At 44.8% G+C, this 20,212-nt stretch overlaps 1 protein-coding gene across 6 annotated transcripts in view; it reads left to right on the top strand.

Moving 5' to 3' along the window:
- RERE (arginine-glutamic acid dipeptide repeats) overlaps positions 1-20,212 on the top strand; it is a 223,897-nt gene that overhangs the window by 123,570 nt on the left and 80,115 nt on the right. For 5 of the 6 annotated variants that reach the window (XM_084495027.1, XM_084495029.1, XM_084495028.1 and 2 more), the window contains 3 exons: positions 10,785-10,833; positions 14,479-14,603; positions 15,357-15,456. In XM_084495027.1, the coding sequence (XP_084351153.1) occupies positions 10,785-10,833; positions 14,479-14,603; positions 15,357-15,456 (274 nt within the window). Of the gene's footprint in view, positions 1-1,798; positions 1,961-10,784; positions 10,834-14,478; positions 14,604-15,356; positions 15,457-20,212 lie in introns of those variants that run through there. The other variant, XM_084495031.1, reaches the window with a different exon arrangement.

Here is a 20,212-nt window from a genome sequence, read left to right as displayed (position 1 = left end):
TTTAACAGTCAGAATATTTGGGTTCTGTCACTGCACGAGGTGCTGTGATTTGCATAGAGGGGGAAATAATCATTGAAATGTACCCTTAAGTCTCAAAGCAGAGCCTTAAATGAGTTCCCATTATGCTTACACTTGGTAGGCCATTATGGCAGTTTGGGTTGTGGTTGAAGACAGACAATTCCTGCAGCATATCATAAGTCCAATTAGAAAAAATGAAAGGGATTAGCAACTTTAAACACCACCAGGAAGATAGATAAAATGGGGGGCGCTGTGTGCAGGCAGCAGATGCCTTCTGTTTGTCTTAAGAAATCCAGGCAATCCAGAAGAAAAAGAAATGAATCCCCAAGTGCATCTCAGCTGTAGTCGAAATGAAGGCTGGATACTGTTGTACTTACAGTGTTCTTACTGACATGTGGTCAGCTGGTAAAGGCTGTGCAGACCTTAGGAGTAATTCTGTGGTTTTTTTTTTTTTTTAATTATTATTATTTTTTTTTTTTAATTTTTATTTTTTCTAGGTGGTAGTTGGGTAAAACTTGATCAGCCTTGAGAATTGGTTGCCCTCCTCTCTTGCATCTTGAGTCCAGTAATATTTTTATAACACGTGTGTTGATAGAACGCTGTGGGGTTTTTAAAGCAGTTTATGAAACCTAATTGTGTTTCCAAAAGTTGGAAATAGTCATGCTTAATATTAAAAGCTACAGGAAATTTTATATCTTTTTTTTTTTTTTTTTTTTTGGCAGGAAAAAAAAAGCGAGCCAGGTCCTTCTTTCCTATGTATCAGGGAACAGCTCCTTTAGCTGATGAATGAGCTTTGGTAGCATCAGGCAGTTTTAGCAGAGCCTTGGTAGCTGAAACACGATACCGATGTTTAAATTATATTTGCAGGGCCCAGGAAGGAGCCTGATGGTTGGTGAAGGCTCCCAGGAGGGGCCGGGGGCGTGCAGTGGGCAATGGGAAACCTTGAGAGTGGCACTGGGATGACTTGAAGGGTATCTCACCAGATGACTACCAGATGAGAGAATTTGGGATTGTCCCGTGGCCCAGTCTGTTTTGCTTAATCTGTGTTAGTTTTCTAAAATTCAAAATTTAAGAAACTTTTGGCCCCTTTGTAGCCCCGCAGGGAATTCAGGCGTCTGCTCCGAAACAGCAGCAGAGATCCCAAGGGAAGCGCTTCATGCCGCAAGGCACAGGGGTGTTGCTCAAAAACACCCAGCTCTGAATTTGGCAGGATTTGGCACTAATAAAGAGCCAGGTCCAAAGTGTGGGATGTGACAAGCGAGGCGGCTTTGGCCTCCCCTGCCTTCACTCCCTCCGGCCGGCTGGAGGCGAGCAGAGCCTCTGGGTGCTGCTCCCCTTCCCCGCAAACCAACCAGACACCAAACCCCGAGCTCCCCGTTGCTCTGCATCTGCAAAACCCTCTGATCCTCCTGATCCGCATTACTTCTCGAGAAGCCGATTGCAAACTCAGGGTTAAAAAGCAAAAGCTTTTTTTTTTTTTTTTTTTTTTTTTTGCACAGTGCGTCTGCGGCTGGGAGGAGGGCTCGGAGCGGCGGCGGCGCGGCCGCGTTGGCTGTCCCAGAGCCCCTGGCGAAGGCCCCACTTCCCTGCACGCCAGCTTGGCTTGCAGGAGCCGCAGCGGCGCCCGGCCCCGCGCCGTGTTTACGGAACCAGCGGGCTGCAGCCTGCTTGCGTGGGGAGGCGGCGTGCGGCCGAGGGAGGGTCACAGCACATGCTCAGTCCTGGCAGTCCGAGGGCGAAGTTTCTGCGTTCTGCGTGCGGGCTTAGGTCATAGCACAAGCTCAGTGAAAGCTCGCTGAGGTCTCGCAGCCTGCATGTGCCTCCATTTTGAGTTGGTAGAGTGGAAAAGGCAGAGTTTGAGCTCTTGACTAGGGGGTTCGGGAATACAGCTAAGCCCACCAGAGCCTGTCATAGTCATGGATGATCCATTCAGCCCCTGCAGGTAGGCTGCATCGCTCTGGCCTCCCCTAAGCAAACGATGATTATTATTTTTTTTTTTTTTTTGCTGTTGTTTGTGACTTCTGCAATGTTTCTGAAATCATGTCATTGCTCGTGCATGTTCCCCAGGACCCCGTAATCCCACCGGCTTCGCTGCGCAGCTGGGTCGTGCGGTGCATGAGGGCGCTGAGCGGGGGATCCGCTGGCTCAGGGCTGCATGGAGCAAAAACGCTGAAGCTCTTCGGGCTGGCGCTGTTTTGTTTTTTTTCTCCCCCCTCCCTTCGTGGTGCAGTTTTGATTTCGGTCGTGCTGTCTGCATGCCAACCTTGTGGCAGGGCTGGAGGGAGCTGCAGAAGCAGCCTGCAGGATGCAGCGTTCCCGAAGCAGCTGCCGGGGAGCGCTTGGGCCCGCAGCAGCCGGTGCAGGGAACATTTTGGGAGGCTCAGAGCCCGGCCAGCTGTGGGTGTGTGGTTCTGGGCACGGCCGAGGGGCAGCGAGCAGTCGGGTGTTTCCTGAAGGATTAAAAATCCAGGTAGCCAGCGTAGTTCTCCTTGCTTGTCAGTCACATGCAAATAGGACTCGTGCATCTCTGCCTGGAGAGGCTTCTCGCAGGGAAGCTGCAGCCCACAGCCGCCTTACCCAGCCAGCAAAATGCTCAGGGCTTTTATCCTGCTGCTGAGCAGGATGAGGACTGTTTAGTGTAACGATAACACGGCTGCAGCTGGCCCGAGGTCCTTGTGGGCTCACTACAGCCAGCAGTGACTTGTTGCTGCTCTGCGGTGGGATGTTCTGCCCTGCCCCACAGGGTGTGTTGGGGCAGGGGGCTGCTTCTGCTGGTGCGGGAGCACAGCCAGTACGGAGCTGTCAGGCTGCTCCCTGCTGAGCACGGTGACATCTCCAGAACCTGTCGCTGCTTCACCCGCACGGTGTGTGCCACCGGGCCTCCCCTCCTGCCCTCCTCAGAGCCTGAGGAGCGGGTGAGGAACCAGGCTGCTTAATTGCGCCCACGTCGGTGCTGTGTTTGTACCTGAAGTAACGTTCCCTTTGCCGTTCGTATCTAGAGAGCCTAAAAATCCAGGACGCTTGCTCAGCGTGGGTCGCTGCTGAGTTTTGGCAGTGGTTGAAGCGAAGTCGTGCCCAGTGTCCCTGAACTTGTCTGGCTGAATCACTTGGTAGTTCAGTGCTGTCTCCGTAGGCCGAGGCTGGGAAGCATTCTTATTCCTAATAAAGGAGCTGCTGGAGCGTGTATGGGAACATGCTGCTGCTGTGCAGGAGCACAGGGCTATGAGAACTCATGGCTTTGCCATCTTACTCGGTCACTTACAAGCAGGAGTGAGTGCGTGGGGAGGGTGCAGAGCAGTTTGCTTGGTGCTGGTCCTCAGTGATCGTTTGTGCACACATTAAAAAAGGATGTGAAGAAAAAATGCCCCTTGTAACTTGAAATGAGAACTTGGTGGTGCTTATTTTTGACGAGTATGAGGTTACGTTAAAATGGCACGGGTGGGCAAAGCTAGAAACACCTCCGGGTTGTTACGAAATGAAACGCGATTGTCAAACCCAAGTGTTGTGTTTGGCAAAGCAAATCCTGCTGGGACGATTGGCCAAATGTGGTGTCCTTCGCGTTATCACTTGCACGTGAGAGCTTGTGGATGTGGCGTTGGCTGTGTCAGCCCCCGGAGCCCCCTGCTGAACGATGCCCCTGCTGTCAGTGCTGGGCCATTGTGGAATCGGGAGGTCCCTGCCCCCAGCACATGTATAGGGGTGTTTTTTACTTGTCCTCTACTTGCTGCAGACCTTTGTTTCTGAGATCTCAGTTCTCAAAAACCACCACCACCAAAAAACAGTAGGCAGCTTGCTTCTGCCTAAGCTACCAGTGGTGCTGGCAAGGTACTCAGTGTGCTGCAGGGCCCCCTGGCCTTGCTCAGTGTGTGGGATTGCCCTGCAGCTCCTGCTCACGGTGAGTTTCCAGGCTGTGGGTGCCCAGAGGATTTTCTCCAGCTGGGAGCCTGGTGCTAGGAGCTGCTTGGAGCTGCAGCTCTTTCACCCCACCCTGGTCGAAGATGTAGATTTATGAGGGGAAGTGCTTATATTCTGTCCTTTGGGGGAAGAAATGCTGGCCGAGTACTTAGCCTGAATTCTTTTTTTTTTCTGGCTTCATTTTTGTTTCTTTCAAGGCTGTAGATCAGTAAGATGACCTCTCCCCCCCTTCCTTCCAGTTCTCTAGGCTGTGATTTGTTTTAATTAGAGCTTTGTATTTCCAGGTCAGCATGGCAGGATTAGAGCTATCTTCAAGCTTGCTTTGTGCTTTGCATTCTTCATGCTCAGCACCTTTAACTGTGCTGTTGTTCCCTCGTGTGTCTGCCCTGCAAAGAAGCTGGAGCTTGGTGTTGCCCAGCAAGCCAAGAGACTGAGCAGTAGACCTGGTCTCAGTGAAGCATCATGGAAAGAAAGCTGGCAGATTGCCGCCTGGTCCTGCTGTCCTGCATATACACTGCCTGTGCTGAAGGGGTGATGCTGATGCAGTGTGTAGTGCGATCCAGTGGCAGTTATTTGTTGTGGGAAGTGTGAAGGTATTGCCCTGCCATTTTAGAAACTGTACACAGTAAACACTTCAAGCAACATGATTTCATGTGGAACTCATTTACATATTTACTTCTCAGCGTAAGTGTTGCTTGTAAGCCAGTAACGTTCTGGTGACTCAGAACTCTGCGTGAGATTTTAGAAATTGTGAAAACAAACCAAAATTTTAGAAATGCAATTTTAGAAATCTCATGCAGACCAGCTAAAAGAGAACCTCAGATCATGCAGGGGTTTCTACTAACTCGTTCTTTTGGCTCTGTGCTCAAAGCACAATGTTACCCACGCAGGTGACCCCTTGATGGAGAGGATGCTGGTGTCCTTGCAGCAGCCCCTTGTCACAGTGGCTCTGCCCCAGCCACTTCCATCGCGCCTTTTCAGTAGAGAAGGGTTGTGAGGAGCGGGTAGTCTCACTTCTCGAACTGAAACCCATTGCAAAAATAACATTATCTTGAAAAAGCTTTCCCTGTCTGACTCAAACTTCTGCAAGTACTTCCTTCCTCAAACAGCAGCGTGGATGCAGACAGCCCAGTCCTGCGCTTCCTTCAGGTCTGCCTCCGCGCTCAGCTGGCAGGTTGGAGCTTGTGCTGGGGATGGAAATGTTGGGACACGTCGGTTCATTCCTGCTTTAGATTGAGCAATCTCGAGAGATGTTCCCACATGAGTTTATTTGGCTGAAATACAGGTTTAATTTTTTTTCACTCGGAACACAAAATTGCTTCTGCATTTTTTTATTATAACCGATTACTGTACACTAGGGTATAAATGAAACTGAGGCTTACTAGAGGCTGAGTGCTAACAAGAATATTTTCTGAGCACTAAGATGTCTAGAAAAGAAATTTTTAATCTTGATTAAAAAAAAAAACTACGTTAAGACACAGGTGCATGCTGGGCACATGCAGTTGTGTAAATTCAGGTGAGATTTCTGATGGTAGGAAGCAATTGTTGGAACAAGTTAGCGAGCTGTTTAATCTGCAGGTTGAGATATTGTGTACCTGCGTACCGAGGGCGAAATCATGTGCCTAATCTTTAAGCAAGAGCTGCTGTTTGTTTAGAAGGAGGAAAGAAAAAGCCAACCCTGTTATTCTTGGGCGCCCAACTTGCAGGTTTGTGGTTCTCTGGTTAACGTTTGAATGTCATGAACTTGGTTGTTCCATGTGTGTTTTCACTGCGTGGCATGAGCACGTAGCTGGCGGAGGAGCCCGCCTGGGTCAGAGCGAGGATCTGTGCTGCTCAGGGGCCATGCGCAGGTGCCCGGGGAAGCAGGAAGAGGGCTGGGAGATGCTGCCCACAAACACAACGCAGCTCTAATTTCTGCTTTGCGTCGCTGTGCTGAAATGCTAGAGTGGTTCAGCGCTGCAGAGACGCCAATGCTGGCGAGCTCTGTGTCTTTAAAGGCAGAGCCTGCGTGCTGCTGTGCAAGGGAGGAGCGTGGCAAGGCGAGCTCAGTTTTGTCGTGGGGATGCACAGAATAAAATGAAACAACGTCCAGCCGAGTGAGCTCCTCGGTGGGATGCCAGGCAGCCTTCAGGCCTCACGAAGCTCTTTTATAACCAGCCGAAGTTGGCCTGCAGTAACTTCCTTCTCTCTGGTTTTGTCCCCCTAGAGATGGAGCAGAATGATCCTTGCCAGATGTTTTTAAAACTGCTTCTGAAGACTATTTTTTTAATCCAGCATATAGGAGCATTTGCTTAAAAGGATTTCTTTAAAACAAACAAAAACAAACAAAAACAAACAAAAAAGTCTTTTTCTTAAAACTTTCATAGTGACTTCAAGTTTTTACTTACTCTACAGAAATCACAAATATCCAGGAATTGCTTCTTGCAATTCTCAGGTGTCACACCTGAGTTCATATAATGGGTTATCTTGCCAGTGACTTTTTGGTTACATCAGTGTAAAGTGTGTGATTGCAATCCATAATTAATCTGTCTGAAATTGATGTCATCTCATCTGGCTCTGAATTTTGGTAATTTCTTTTTGCTGAGCTTAATAACTAAACCAAAATCTCCTAAGATTCAGTATTTAGTGCTAAATATTTGTATTCCTTAAAAAACAAAACAAAAAAAACCACACAAGCCAACAAAAAAATCTGCGTATCCTACTTCTAAGCTGTTTTTCCTGCTGCAAAGAGGATGGGAAAAACTTTTTGGGAGGTCATTTGTGGCTGAGTATTTCCACTTGTTTATAAACAGCTTTCTTCTGGAGCATCCCTCTGGCTTACAGATCACCTTGTATATAGAATCGGGAACGACTATGCCAAGAGTGGTTGAAGAGGTAGCGCAGGAAGCTGTCCTACATGTGTGGTTTGGGCTGATTTGTACTTAATTGTTTTAAACAACAGTAGTATCAAGCTGTTTTCACCTTGTCTGAGCTGTGGCTGGCTGCTGGTGGGTGTTTTGGAGAGGTGGTGGCAGCACAGTGCGTGGCGGGGAGCAGTGAGTGCGTGGTGGCTGCAGCAAAGTGCAGCTGAGCCATGGACCATGGGTGGGTGAAAGCAGCTGGGGAGGTCCTGGGGAGGACTGCAGCTGGTTTGGTGTGGCTGTTGCTCAGCATCAAAACCACGCGATTACTGCATAGCTCGAGTCTTGCTGAACTTTGGTGGCTTAAAAAAAAAGGGAAGCATGAAAGCAGCAGTCTCTCACTTTCAGAGACAAATTCTGGGAGCTGTCCCCGAGCCTGCTGGCTTCAAGGGCTGCCCTGGAGCCACGGCAGGGCCAGCACAAAGGTAGGACGGTGCAGAGAGGCACTGCACACAGGTCTGCAAACACATCTAAACCACCTCGAAACTCAGCAGGGTTTTGCTGGGTATTTCCAACCTGGAAACCAGCAGCCTGAGAGCATTTGGTGCTGCAGGTCCTGATCCTGAGTCGTCTCAAAGCCGACCTCAAGTGTTTCGTGGTAGCTCAGTCCCTCTCCCTTGCCTGTCAGGAGCAGGGGCTGAGCCAGCTCTGGTGCAAGCGATGCCCGGCACTGCCAGGAGGGCAGGTGACTAACGGGGCTCAGCTTGTTTCTCTCCTGGAAGCCACACGGGAGCTGGTGTTGGCAGCCTCCCCTGTCCTCCTCCTTTCCACAGCCAGTAAATGAAAGCCCTGCACCGCCCTGTGCTGCCTCCTCTTCCTTTCCCTTCCTCACCCCTGAACCACCATCTCTTGGCAGCGCTGCTTTTGGCCTCAAACCGCCAGCCTCCCCCGAGGCTTCGGATCAGGCCCAAGCGTTCCTGAGCTCAGCATCCCCCAGCTTCACCCTGCTGCTCTGCTCCGGAGGCTCCTCGCCTCCTTGATATGCAGTCGCAGGCTTCCATCTCCTCTCCGAGCAGCCCCTGTTTACTTTGCAGAGCACAACGTTGCCATGGCAGCGGGTTACTTTTCAAAGGGAACATCTTGTCATTATATTTAATCCACTGCAGCTGAAGAGGACTGAAATATTAAGTTGTTGTTGCCATGGATACTGCTTTGTTACATCCGTTCCTTTTGTGTCAGATTTCATACTCGGCGTTGGGTCCTCTTTTTTCTTCCCCGCCGAATAAACACGGGGCGCCTCTCCATTATTCTCGTAATTGCGCGCCAGCAAGATAATTTAGCTTCCAAGTCTACGGCGCGTTTTAGTTTCCACAGGGAGAATTTTCTGTCCATTTGCAAACCCATTCCTGGGGAGGTGGGAGCTGCCTGCAAAGCGCTCTGCAGGTCGTGCGCCCTCGCCGAGCCATCGGCTCCGTGCGTGGGCCAAGCGAGCTCCCCGCACAGCAGCTCAGCCCGTACCTTGGGGGACGCCTTTGGGGTAGAAATATAATCAGGCAATGTGAAACAAGTGATAAAAAGGCACACACAACAGTTTCTCTCCTAGCACGTTACTTGCACGTGAAGAATCGCGGTCGGACAGCCACGAGTTTTCCCAGCGAACTCCGCACAAGCACTACTATGAGCACGGGTCCCAGCCAAGGTTTTGCTTTTATCTTCACAGCTACTAACAGGATGCTACAGCATGTGCAGTCTTGACTCTCAGATCCTTCATTATTCATATTCAGTGTGATGCAAATGAAAGAAATGGGAGTCGGGGGATATTTAGATGTTTTTTTTCCTACCTACCCAGAAAGCGGCTTTACCTTTCTTGTAAAACACCCAACCAATTTGTGCAGCCTTTGGCTCGTGCGAGGCATTGTAGCTGCATGGACATGTCTCAGGTTTGGCTTGCACTGACTGGTAGGGAGGTGCACGGCTGTAAAATGGATTCTGGGAATCGAGGAAGAGCATCAGCATTTTCCTGGCGGCTTCCCCTTTGTTCCTTACAGCTACAGGGTGTCGGGATTTGTCCCTGTAAAAAAAAAAAAAAAAAAAAGTGCATCACAAGATTTCATTTATAGCTCGGTTGTAGGTACAAAACGGGCTTTCTGCTTGAGTCATTTCTCTGCATAACCTGAAAGCCAGAGGATGGTGTCAGCTCGCCTTGCAGAAGCATCCATGGGAGGAAAGGGCTTTGACACGTTCTCCCTTTCGGGAGAGTTTGGCACGTGCAGCTGCAGCATCAATCAGCTTCCCAGGGAGGTGGCGTTATGTAGGCATCGGGACATGAGCCTGGCTGTCACAGAACCCGTTTTGAGTCCTGTCTGACAGGCCCCACTGTCACCTTGCCTTGGCTAAGGTCCCTTCAGATCTGCTGCTGCAGTTTCCCCACCTATGAATAAAATTTCCCAATGGTCAGCACACTCAAGTTCAGTTCCGTACACGTCTGCAACGTAGTTTAATGGGTTGAGATGAAAATGTTCATAAGGGTATGCAAATGGTCGTGTCAGAAAATCCTCTGGTTTTATCTTGTGATGATACTTAATGCTTTGCTTGGCAGAGGGCTGGCAGTTCCTGGTGGTGGTTTGAATTTCTATGGTGTAAAGAAACGTGGTTCTCTTGGTGGCTTATGATCACTGTGAGCGTAGCAGGGCGAATAAGAAATCCTACAAAGCAGCAGCTTACTTGTCAACTGATGTCATTAGTCCTAAAAAAAAAAAAATAGTAAATTGCAAGACGAACTCAAGTTTGCTGTGCCAGATTAAGGATAGTTCTTAGGTTTGTGCGTACCCTCCTCCTTGCCAGAAGGAAAAAAGGGTTAAAACCCTTAAATGGAAGATGTCTGTTTAAGTACGCACAACCTGGAGGCAAAGAACAATGTTGGTCTTGACCCTGAATTTCTTTCTGGTCCTTAATACTTATTTTACAGGCATCTTGGAGGGCGATGGAGGTTTTCTGACGGTAGCTGTGTTCAGTACCCCGAGTACCGGTGCTGAGGCACAGATGCTGTTGTGGACTGGTGAGGTGGCTCTTGCCAAGAGCAGGGCAAGGAAAGAGATGGCAGCAAATGAGTGCCATGGCTTAAAATAGCCACTGGGCAAGGAGTATTCCAGTAAATCATTTTGCTGGTGTGCCTTGCTGCTTATATGGTAACCTATTTTAATACAGAAAAAGGGTCAAAGGGCTGGCCTTAGTGATAAAGAGTTTTATTTATCCTTAGTCAAAAATCTCATAGGAAAAATAACTTCTGCCCTGTCAGATAGCCTGGAAGAAATAGCATTGTTGCAGCAGGTTCTGGTAACACAAGGCTCTCTGTTCAAACGTTAATAACACAAATGTCTTTTCTTTAAAATATTTTCTTTTTCCAAATGAAAATGCCCATCACAGTGTCCATAAGGAACGTGTTATTTCCCTTGTATTTTTCTGTAGCTTAGCGCTTCGCGTGTTGATTGCGTTACTTTAGATCTGGTGTTGAAAGAAGCAATTAATGGATCATCGCCCTCGTAAAAGTCAGAGGGATGTTCGCTGGAAGGCGATGCTCTGCAGAGCAGGCTTTAGAGCTGGCTGACTCAAGCACCGAGCAGTTCAGAGCTGTAAAGAACTGTAAAAGGGCTTTTAAAGGATCTCAATTAGAAGCCAGCATTTTTTCTATATTGCGTGTCATCTAAGATTCAAACGGAGGGCGATGTGCATCCCTTCATCAGCTGCCTGGTGCTGTCTGCTGCTTGTGACTTCAGATCACACTAGGGAATTACCCTTGGTTCCAACAGTGTGACTAAAACCTTCCAGACTTGTCCCATTGGTTTTTATCATTTGCAGTGTGGCCTGTAATATCCTGAGTATATTTTTTTAAATAATTTTCGCTTCTCGTCCATTGTCATTGCAAATGCAATGACAAAAAAACGCCGACCATAATCCTGAGTTTCATTAATCATACTTCGTTCTCATTACTGGTTTTTCTTTTTGTATTAGGAGGCTAAACAGTACCCAAGGTGAAATCAGAGTTGGACCCAGTCATCAGGTAAGGGATTCTGTTTGTATTTTAATAGCTAGAGGACGTGGTTCTTGGCACTTGATCTGTTCAGAGGACACATTTAAAATTGTATGCGCTCAAATACAGTGAATTTCTGAGAATAATCATGAGTTCCCTAGAACTCCTTAGCTTAGTTAATGAGATTAATCTGTTAAATGTTGATATTTGAATGATTTTTACTAGTGAAAGTGCAGTTGGATCGATTCTAGACTCAGATTGAAGGAATCTGAATAACTACTGGAATTTAAGAAGGAAAAAACCCAGCTGTTGTTGGGCACATTCTGGAGTTAAAAATGAATGCATTCTCAGCTGATTTTCACCAAACAGTATGTTAATTGACTATATAAAACAAACAAACAAACTTGTTTTGGTATTGTTTTCCAGTTGTAGTCAAAGTAGATGTTTTAATTTTCATTTCTGTGGTAAAATTGTCCAGTTGGTAGTTTGTTACCGATGGCATTTGAGGTCCCTTTCATGAATCAATGTGTTTGAACAAAATGGACTTCTCTTAGAAGCATCAGGTTTCCAAGAAAAAGATTACAAACTTGAAAGGTAGGGGAACTTAAAACTAACAAAAGATTTTCCTGAACAGCAAATCTGTTGAGGTACACCTATATTTTTATGCACATGTTCATCTCTTAACCTAGGACATGGTGTGTTTAATTGTGCCTGTTGTTACAGCTGCCACCAATTTAGAATTCGCTTTGAATTTGATTTCCCTCTTCCATTTGTGACTGTGCTCTTTCTGGTGTCATCTCTGTGGCTCTGCATTTCCTCCTTGACCCACGCTTTCATTTGCAGCCTTTACATGCTCTGTTCATATTTTTACATGTTAAACAGACTTTGGGCAACGGTGGCACTAGAGTCAGTGGGGCCGTTGTGTGTTTAGTCGTTCATCAGTTGTCTTAAAATGAAAGCAGTGTTTGTAATTAGAGCAATTTTGACAGCTGCTAGGGGTAGACCTCTTTCTAAATGCCCTCTTCGTGCCCTACCATGTTCTAACAGCACCATGACGTTGTCTCCTACTGTCAGGCAGGGTCCTTGCCCTTTTGTCCTGCATAATTTTGACACAAAACAGCTTAAATTCTTTTAAAATAGGAAGCATGGTAATTCTGGAGGATTATTGAAATACAGCTCTTACATCCATACTCTATAGAAGTTGCAGTGTAGTATTTTATTTGTACTTCCCAGGAAGTTTTTAATGGAATTAAAAATAAACAACAACTTTCTGATGCTGTAAAGAGAGGACAAGCTTTAATTTTCAAGATGGAAAACCCCAGTAGTATTGTTTGTTTGTCTCTGAGAAGTAAAAAGAATTGCAGGTTCTTAAAACCAGTGCCTTAATTCATTTGGGCTGTTAGAATTTGAGAAATCATACCGAATGTGTTCAGGCACTGGGAAATAGAAGATATTCCTTCTGTCCTTCATGAGCATGGGAAATAATCTGCTCTTACAGCATTAACAACTGTTCTGGTGGGATTTTGGTGGATAGCTGGCTTGTAAGGCCAGGGCTGTCACTGGGAACAGTCTCCTCTGCCTCTGGGGCTGCCTTTGTACCATCCCACCGCTGGATTTTTTGCATCCACATGATAAATATTCATCCAGACTCCATTTTCAGTCTTGTTAAACAACTAGTGAAAGTCAACGTTTGTGTAATTTAATCCTCGAGGATGCTTTGTATTTAGAGGAAAAAAGTTCTTGTCAATTAAACCTGTATTATTCTTTCTATTAGTCATAATAAGAGTACTATAAATGATACTTCCAAAACAACCTTCATTTCAAATTGTCATGTAATGTTTTGGCAGGTAGTAATCAGCTGTGCTGGAAGATACAATTGCCAGGTGCAAGTCTGGATGGAGAAAAATAGCATGAAGGAAGGTCCACAGTTACCGAACACTGCTAATTTTTGCTGGCTCACTAGTTCAGCATTTTGAAGTTGCACAGTTCTTTCATTATATGCTGAGCATCTGTGTTTCTGGCTAGTGTCACCTCCGACAGGATGTATTCTCATCCTGTTAATTAGTGTAAGGTTTAATCTTATGAGATACTGATGGTGGATTGCAGGTTTTGGCTAGGAAGGAAGGTAGGAAGTCGCATTGAAGATTTTTGCTGTGTTGTCTTGCAGTCTCATTCATTCGATGGGAGGTGTGTGAACAGCCTCTGCTACGCACAGAGCTCTGTTAGCTCTGGGTATGGGCACCCTTCTGCCTTCCCAAGAATGAGTTATATGCAGGAGAAGCCAGAAACACCCCCATAACAACCCCGAGGTCTGATGATTTCTGCTGCCTTCCTATGCCTTAAATTCTGTGTTGCAGAGGGTACAGGACTGCTGTTTGTTTTGATGCAGATGTTAAACGACTGCTTGTAACAGCAAGTAAAGATGCAAGTGGAGCTGAATGCTTTGGAGAATTGCAATTATTGAAGTTCATGTAGGGAAGAGAGTTAGTGGGTCTCTACTGAATGCTATTCTCTGGAAACTTCTGGCTAGCAGCTAACCAGAGGTTTTTGAAGAGGAAGTTGCTCTTAGGAGGAACTCAGGTAATACTGAGCTTGTTCCTAGGGCACACAAGGATGAGCATCAGTTTGTGAAAGCCCCTTGGTTGCTAGAAGGAGGTTGGTAGCATGTAGAGCTCGCACAGAAATCGATGTCCTCGTGGTGTGATGCCTGCTCATCCTTTTCCCGAAGAGAAGCTCAATGACACAGCCACTTTCCCAGGGAAGAAGTAAAATAAAGTACAGATTAAAGAGCAGAACATGAAAGACATCTGAACCTGTGACTTGTAATTACTGGTTATGTATAAACGTTGCCTCTCAAATATGTTTAGTGTTGTAAGTATAGGAGGTAATTATAGGGCTTAAAAGCTGTTTCCGAAGAGGCTCTCAGCTATCTCATCCCATTGCAGTAGATGACTAAAGATGCTAATTGGGTCTCTGGATACAGTGCAATGCTTCCTTAGAGGCAGGGTTCATTCCACTGAGCTATCTCACTTTCAGGTAATTTCTTTTTCTCTTTGGATTCTTAATAATTTAAAGAGGATTTTGTTAAAACTTAATGTCAAATGTCTAATTTTTTTTTTAACTGAGGTATCAAAATAAAACACATGCTAGCCATATTCTTGTTGTCTTGTATCGTTATAGCAGTATGTTTTAGCCTGGCAAGGAGGAGTTGTAACAGCATCTTTTTGACAAATGAAATCTGTTTCTCACAGTAGGTTGTCGAGCAGTATTTGATTTTAGTATAGGTGAGGACTATATATGTGGTTCAAAATGGCTTAAATCCACACTGGCATTTCTGCAGGCAGGATTGCACGTGCTATAAATATAGAAGGGCTTCACTGCTGCTGGACTGGGAAGTGGTTTTAATCCCGTGTGACTGGCAGACAATGAACTGCCCTTTTAGAAGGACTACTGGATAAAGTGGATAGATCTTCATGACTCAGTTTCCCCATAAACTTCCAAAACGTGGATCTAATCTCTTCACTCTTTGTTCCACAAACATCTTCCGTCTATGAGTTGGGATTATTCCAGAGAGCTTACAGAATTTGGTACTAATAACATTTGTGCATCCTCCTAACATTGACAACTGCAATGACTGTATGAACTCGTTTTTTGTTTTTGTTTTTATTTTTCTAGGCTAAGCTTCCTGATCTGCAGCCATTTCCTTCCCCAGATGGTGACACGGTGACCCAGCATGAAGAGCTTGTGTGGATGCCGGGGGTCAACGACTGTGACTTACTCATGTACCTTCGAGCAGCGAGGTAATTACAGCCAGGACACTCCCTGTGTCTTTAGAGTGCCCTAGCGGACATGTGGGCTGCCTTGTGCAACAGTTGGCTATGGTCACTCCTTCCTAGTATTTTTTTTTTTTTTTTTTTGGTTTAGCATGGCAGTCAGCTGGGTAAATGGAAACGTTCAGTCCGATACATGGATGCGCTGGTTTGACGATGCTGGGCGAGCAGAATCACTTTTCAGTTATATACACAGTTTTAGTATGCCTGCAAGATTAATTAGATAAAGAAAAATCAGACTTTTACACTAGTGGGCCTCGTAATTCAGAATGTGAGTAAATGAATTACTTGTAGCTTGCAAGAATTCAGAGATGTTGGGAATCTGCAGTTTAAGCCAGCAAATAACAAATACAAATAACGTAATTAAACTACATTTGCAATAACAAGTTTGCTGTCTCTGGCAAGACTGTGCCCTTGTGCCTGTAGGTTACATCTCCCATAGTCCCAATCACGCTATGGTACTACCGCAGTGCAGATTTTTAATTAAGGCAATCCGCTTTGCATTGGAATTATTTCATATGTTGAGATGACTTGGGTCTGTAAAAAATGGTAGCATTCATGCGGTGCCTCACTTTACTTATTTATGCAGCTTTGCAAGGCCCTGAAATTTGTGATTTAAAATGTAAATGTACTATTTCTGTATTGCATGATGGTGATGATTGCATGATATTGCATCAACCAGAAGCTGAAGAATTTAAACTTTTTTCCCCTCAAACTCTAAAGGAGCATGGCAGCTTTTGCAGGCATGTGTGATGGAGGATCCACAGAAGACGGTTGTGTTGCAGCCTCCCGTGATGACACTACGCTTAATGCACTCAATACAGTAAGTATAAGGAGCTGCTGTACGGATGAACTCTTTGCATTTAGTTCTTGACTGCTTTAAGCAAGAAATGCATAAAATATTTAGGAAGTAAAACTGATTTTGGGATGACACCACTAGTAAGTCAGTAGCTTGGTCTATAACAGCTTTGTTTCAAACACCACCTAGGTTTCAAAGACCTAAACCTGCACTGTTCACTCTAAGTTCACTAAAAATTTAATGATAATCTTTGGGGTGATGCCTTTAAGATTTGAGCATGTGTGAACATTCAGTGTAGCAAGCTGCTCAGGTCAAGCCCACCAGCTGGAAGGGTTGCTCGCTCAGCTGACACCTTCCCTGGCCAAAGGTGCTTTCATTCAGTCCAGCTAGCTGCTGTGCTTAGGAAAACAATCGTTATTTCATCTCAGGGCACTGAGTTTTCCTTCTATATATAGTGCTCTGTACGTGGTAATGACTGTCTGAAGTTTTTCCCACATGTAATTCAGCCTTCATTATTAGTATTTAGCTGTGTGTATGTGCAGTTCCCTTGCATAAACATAATGTGTGTAAATAAACTGTTACTGAGTGGTTATATAGATGTGAGTGTATGTTCAGATGTTCACACGGTTGCAGCGCAGCCACAGTAACTGTTTTGGGGAAGGTGGGGGTCACTGACACCCGTAGATCATGATACGTGGAATGGTGTTTTAAGGTTCAAGTTGAAACAACCTGTCTGTCATCCCGTGTTCCTCAGTAGCAGAGCGAAATCTCTTGGCTTTGTATTCCCCAGAGCCCTGTGGGCAGCTTCTGGAGAGTTGTGGTGATAGTGACTGTAAGCTGACCTTTGCATCTTCGTTGCTTCCTTCCTCAAATATAATAAAAGGAATTAAGTGTAAATGGTCATCTGTTACTCTGAAAAAACACGTGGACAGATCTGCTGACTGTACGGACAGTTCTTGTTCTGCCTCTTTTTATGCCACCTTTTATGCACAAAACGTATCTCAGGGGCTTGAACAGTTGAGTTCAGGAGCCAAGTGAAGATCATTGCAACAAGGAGCGGGTTATCTGTTTAGAGGTAGTACTGTAGGCATACTGGTCTTTGGTTTTATTAAAGTGAGAGGAACTGACCTTATCAAATTAATCACATCTATTAAATATCCGTTACTGATTCTTTGCTCTCAGTAAATCATCTCATTGCAGGAAACTTTTAAATGCTTCAGAACATTAAAAGATGGTCTCTACAAGCTACAGGCCAGTTTGTAACGGGTTAAGTCCATGATTAGGTATATATAACTTGATATCCACACTAAAGTTAAAATTCTGGTATTCTTAATGGGAAAATCATTCCTGATGTGAGATTAGCTTACCAAAAGCACTTACCTTTTGTTTTTATATCCATTTCTGTCTGATTACATGCCTTTCAAGGGCTTGCATCAGTTTTTGTCTGGTTTCCTGCAGCACAGGAGTAGGACAGGATTAAGACCTAAAATATGCCCTTGTAGTATTTATACAGTAAATGGCAATAGCACTTTCTTTCTGCAAAATGATTGAGATATAGTCAATACACTTGCGTGTTTAACCAGCTGAAATCCAAGATGAAATTTTGTACCCAAATTAAATGCTTGTTCTCACTTCCAGATCTGCAAAGTCAAGTGTTATTTCTCAGTTAGCTTCGCAGCGCACTTCAGAACCGAGATGAATACATAAATCTTACTCCTTTGCTCCCTTTACTTAAGGCAAACCAGCGTGTTAAAGATTTTTATGCTGTTGAAGAATTGCAGCTAAGTCTGTATTGCACATCCGCTTCGGTTTCTCATCTGTTTTACATGTTATTTCCTTCCTTTCCCTTGGGATGAATGCCATCTGGTTCTGGTGTCTTACCGCTCTGGAGTATTCTAAGTTGTTCCCTGACATCCTTCTTAGAGACTAAAATCTCTGCTAAGGCCAATAATCATCAAAGAGCTTTTGGAATTGGAATTTCTTTCCTCTTGTCATCTATAATAAAAGACTACTGCAGAAAATTCATTTAACTTCACTGCTTCGCTATCGACTTTAATTAGCCCCTTTAATCCCTTGGGAGTTTATGGAGCCTGTAGTTGCACTTGTAGGCTTCTTGCATCCAAGACTTTGCTTCATCCTCATACGTTTTTTCTGTTCTTCTGATTCTTTTTGTATTTCTGGCATACATCTATTTTAGAAAATTGGTGCTGATTCATTTTCTGAATGGGGGAGGTTTTTACATTTGTGAAATAAAAGCACTATGCAAACTCTTAATGCCAACAATACGTTGAAGAAGCTGGATTGTTTTGTGTCAAAAATACTTTTAACTGTTGTTATCATGGCTCCTGCCACGTATCACATCTTAATGTGTAACAGCAAGACTTAGCCCCTGGTGTTCTTACAGTCAGCTCGTGTTAACCTTGCCTTCTTCTTCCAAGTTTCTCTTGGAAATCTGGTGGTTCACGTCCTCTCTGTTCCCCTCTAGGCTACTTTCTCTCCCTGTATTGATACCAAGTAGTTCCTACTGAGCAGAGCTCCTGAATGTGGAGTGTTGGATGTTCTTGGAAGCACCATCTGGAAGGTTTGACCTGAACTCAAAAGCTCTTAGATGTCGTTTTATTCATGTTGCAGAACTCTACTCTGTGCGCTCCAGTTGGGGATCTCAACTTCTAGAAAGCAGTGAAAATATTTGCCTCGCTTCCTTAGAATTTTTCTAGAGAAATGTTTTCTTTCGAACAACAGTTCTGTCAGACAGCGGGTTTTAAGAAAGTTACTTATTTCTGAACCTACCCTTTTTGACTAATTTAACGGTTTAGGTGGGTGATTTGTTGTCATGACAAAAAGTGCTCTTCTTAATCTTTCTGTTCACCGTGTATTTAAAACAGATACCAGGTTTATCCGATAAATAACTTCTGAGAACATTACACTGCCCTGAGTTGTGTTTTTGTTTAGAAATTATGGTGTGTAACCCAGAAAATTAATGGAAAAGCATTGATACGGTATGATTTCTTATTATGGAAATCCAATAAACTTCAGAGCAGCACTTCATATAAATCAGTCTTGACAAGCTCCTTTGGTAGTGTTTTATTTATGTAATAACAGATGCTGCAGCCCCCAAATGATTTATTGTTAATTACGGCAGATAGAAATGGAGATCATGGAAGGCCCAATGCAACATATATATCAGCTCCTTGAGGTGATCATTCACTTAGTGCTCCAGGTACACTTCAACTCCTGCTCCTTGGTTGGGCTCTTGAGATTTTGTGCCACGTTTGGAGTTGTAGCCCTTGGGGAAGGAAGTCAGGTTTTCATTTGGAGTCCGTTATCGTCCCAATGGATGTTGGCTGTCATACTGAGAGGTATGGGCAAGGACATAGCAGTTCCTGAAAGTCTTTCACCATGATATTTTTTTTAAAAGGGAGCAGCTCTTGTCTTAGCTACCAGCCAACAAGCAGGTAGCTGAATTTGGCTGACTTTATTAAATTAACTGTGTATTTGTGGTTTAAATACCCACCAACCGAAGGTCTTTTTTTGATGCACTAGACCTTAAAGTATTGGTCACGTAAAGTGAAAATATGCATATTTCTGGGTCCCTTCCAACTCGGATATTCTATGATATTTAATAGGCTTTTGGTTTACCGGTTTCAGAAGTGAACTAGAGTGCGTGAAGTCATTTAACAGGTGAAATGGTAGGTGGTGGAAACGCTTTGTTTTATAGCTACTCAGTTCCTCTTACCTCGTGAGCTGCAGAATCACATTGCTTCAAGTCAGAACCCTTCTGAAGTGTAAAAGGAAGTAGAAATGTAAATTTGAGTTAGTCCCAAGCCTTGTTTTGGGTCACTGTGGACAACGTGACTGCCTTCAGAGAGCCAGTGTGGTTAGCCTGTATTTGTAATTAATCCTCTGTAGCAATGCACTTTGCCTTCTTTAGCCCTTCTGGGCTTTGAGTGTGGATAGGCATCGCTTCTTAACAATCACAAAACCACTAAAAAGCCTCCAAAAAGACTGTATGTACAGGGTATCTGCGGAGATCCTAAGTTTGAAAATCGTGCAGGAGGGTCAGGACTTAATTAGCTAATATTTTTTTTTTGCCTGTTCCAAGCTAATTGAAATTTGGAAATCCTTAGAAATCATTCCCTTTCCAAGTCAGGCCAGCTTAATTAACTGTCTTATTTTGCTCACCATTCTTTACTTGCAAGCTCATTGCCCACTCTAATGACATGTTCAGTGTGGGAAGGCATCCGACACGCTGCTTTCTTCTCTTCCATAGAAGGAAGAAAAAAATCCCGTGGAATTATTTTTAAAAATGGCCAGTTGTGGTGCCAGTAAGTTTTACATGTGGATAAATTTCTTTGTAACACGTGCGTTGGTGTGTAGCCTGGCCCATCTGTAATACATACGTGGAGCAGCGGGGGGAAGAGTTCTGGTTTTCAGATGACAATAAATCCTGCACTGAAACGTGGCAGGGTCAAATTGGTGCGTGTTCAGACAAGCAGGTGAAACTGCATTTATATTCCTACATGTGTGCCCTTGTTCTCCTGTATAGCTGTAGAGGTTCCAAATCTGTCATCACGTTATGCAGAACTCCTCTTAGGAAACTCAGCACTCGGGTATTCCTTCATCGTGGGACTGAGAACTCTTTGGAGGCACAACCCTGTGTTTGGTTACGGAGAACGTCCTTCTTGTTCACTCTTCAGCGAGCAAACGGTGTCAAAACACTTAAGCAGGTTATTGTCCTGTGGCTTGCCGTGTCAGACAACTCAGGGTAAGGTTTTCCCGT

This window comes from Aythya ferina, assembly GCF_964211825.1.
Source record: "Aythya ferina genome assembly, chromosome: 21".
Taxonomy (NCBI): Eukaryota; Metazoa; Chordata; class Aves; order Anseriformes; family Anatidae; genus Aythya; species Aythya ferina.
This window is presented reverse-complemented; position numbering and strand designations above follow the sequence as displayed.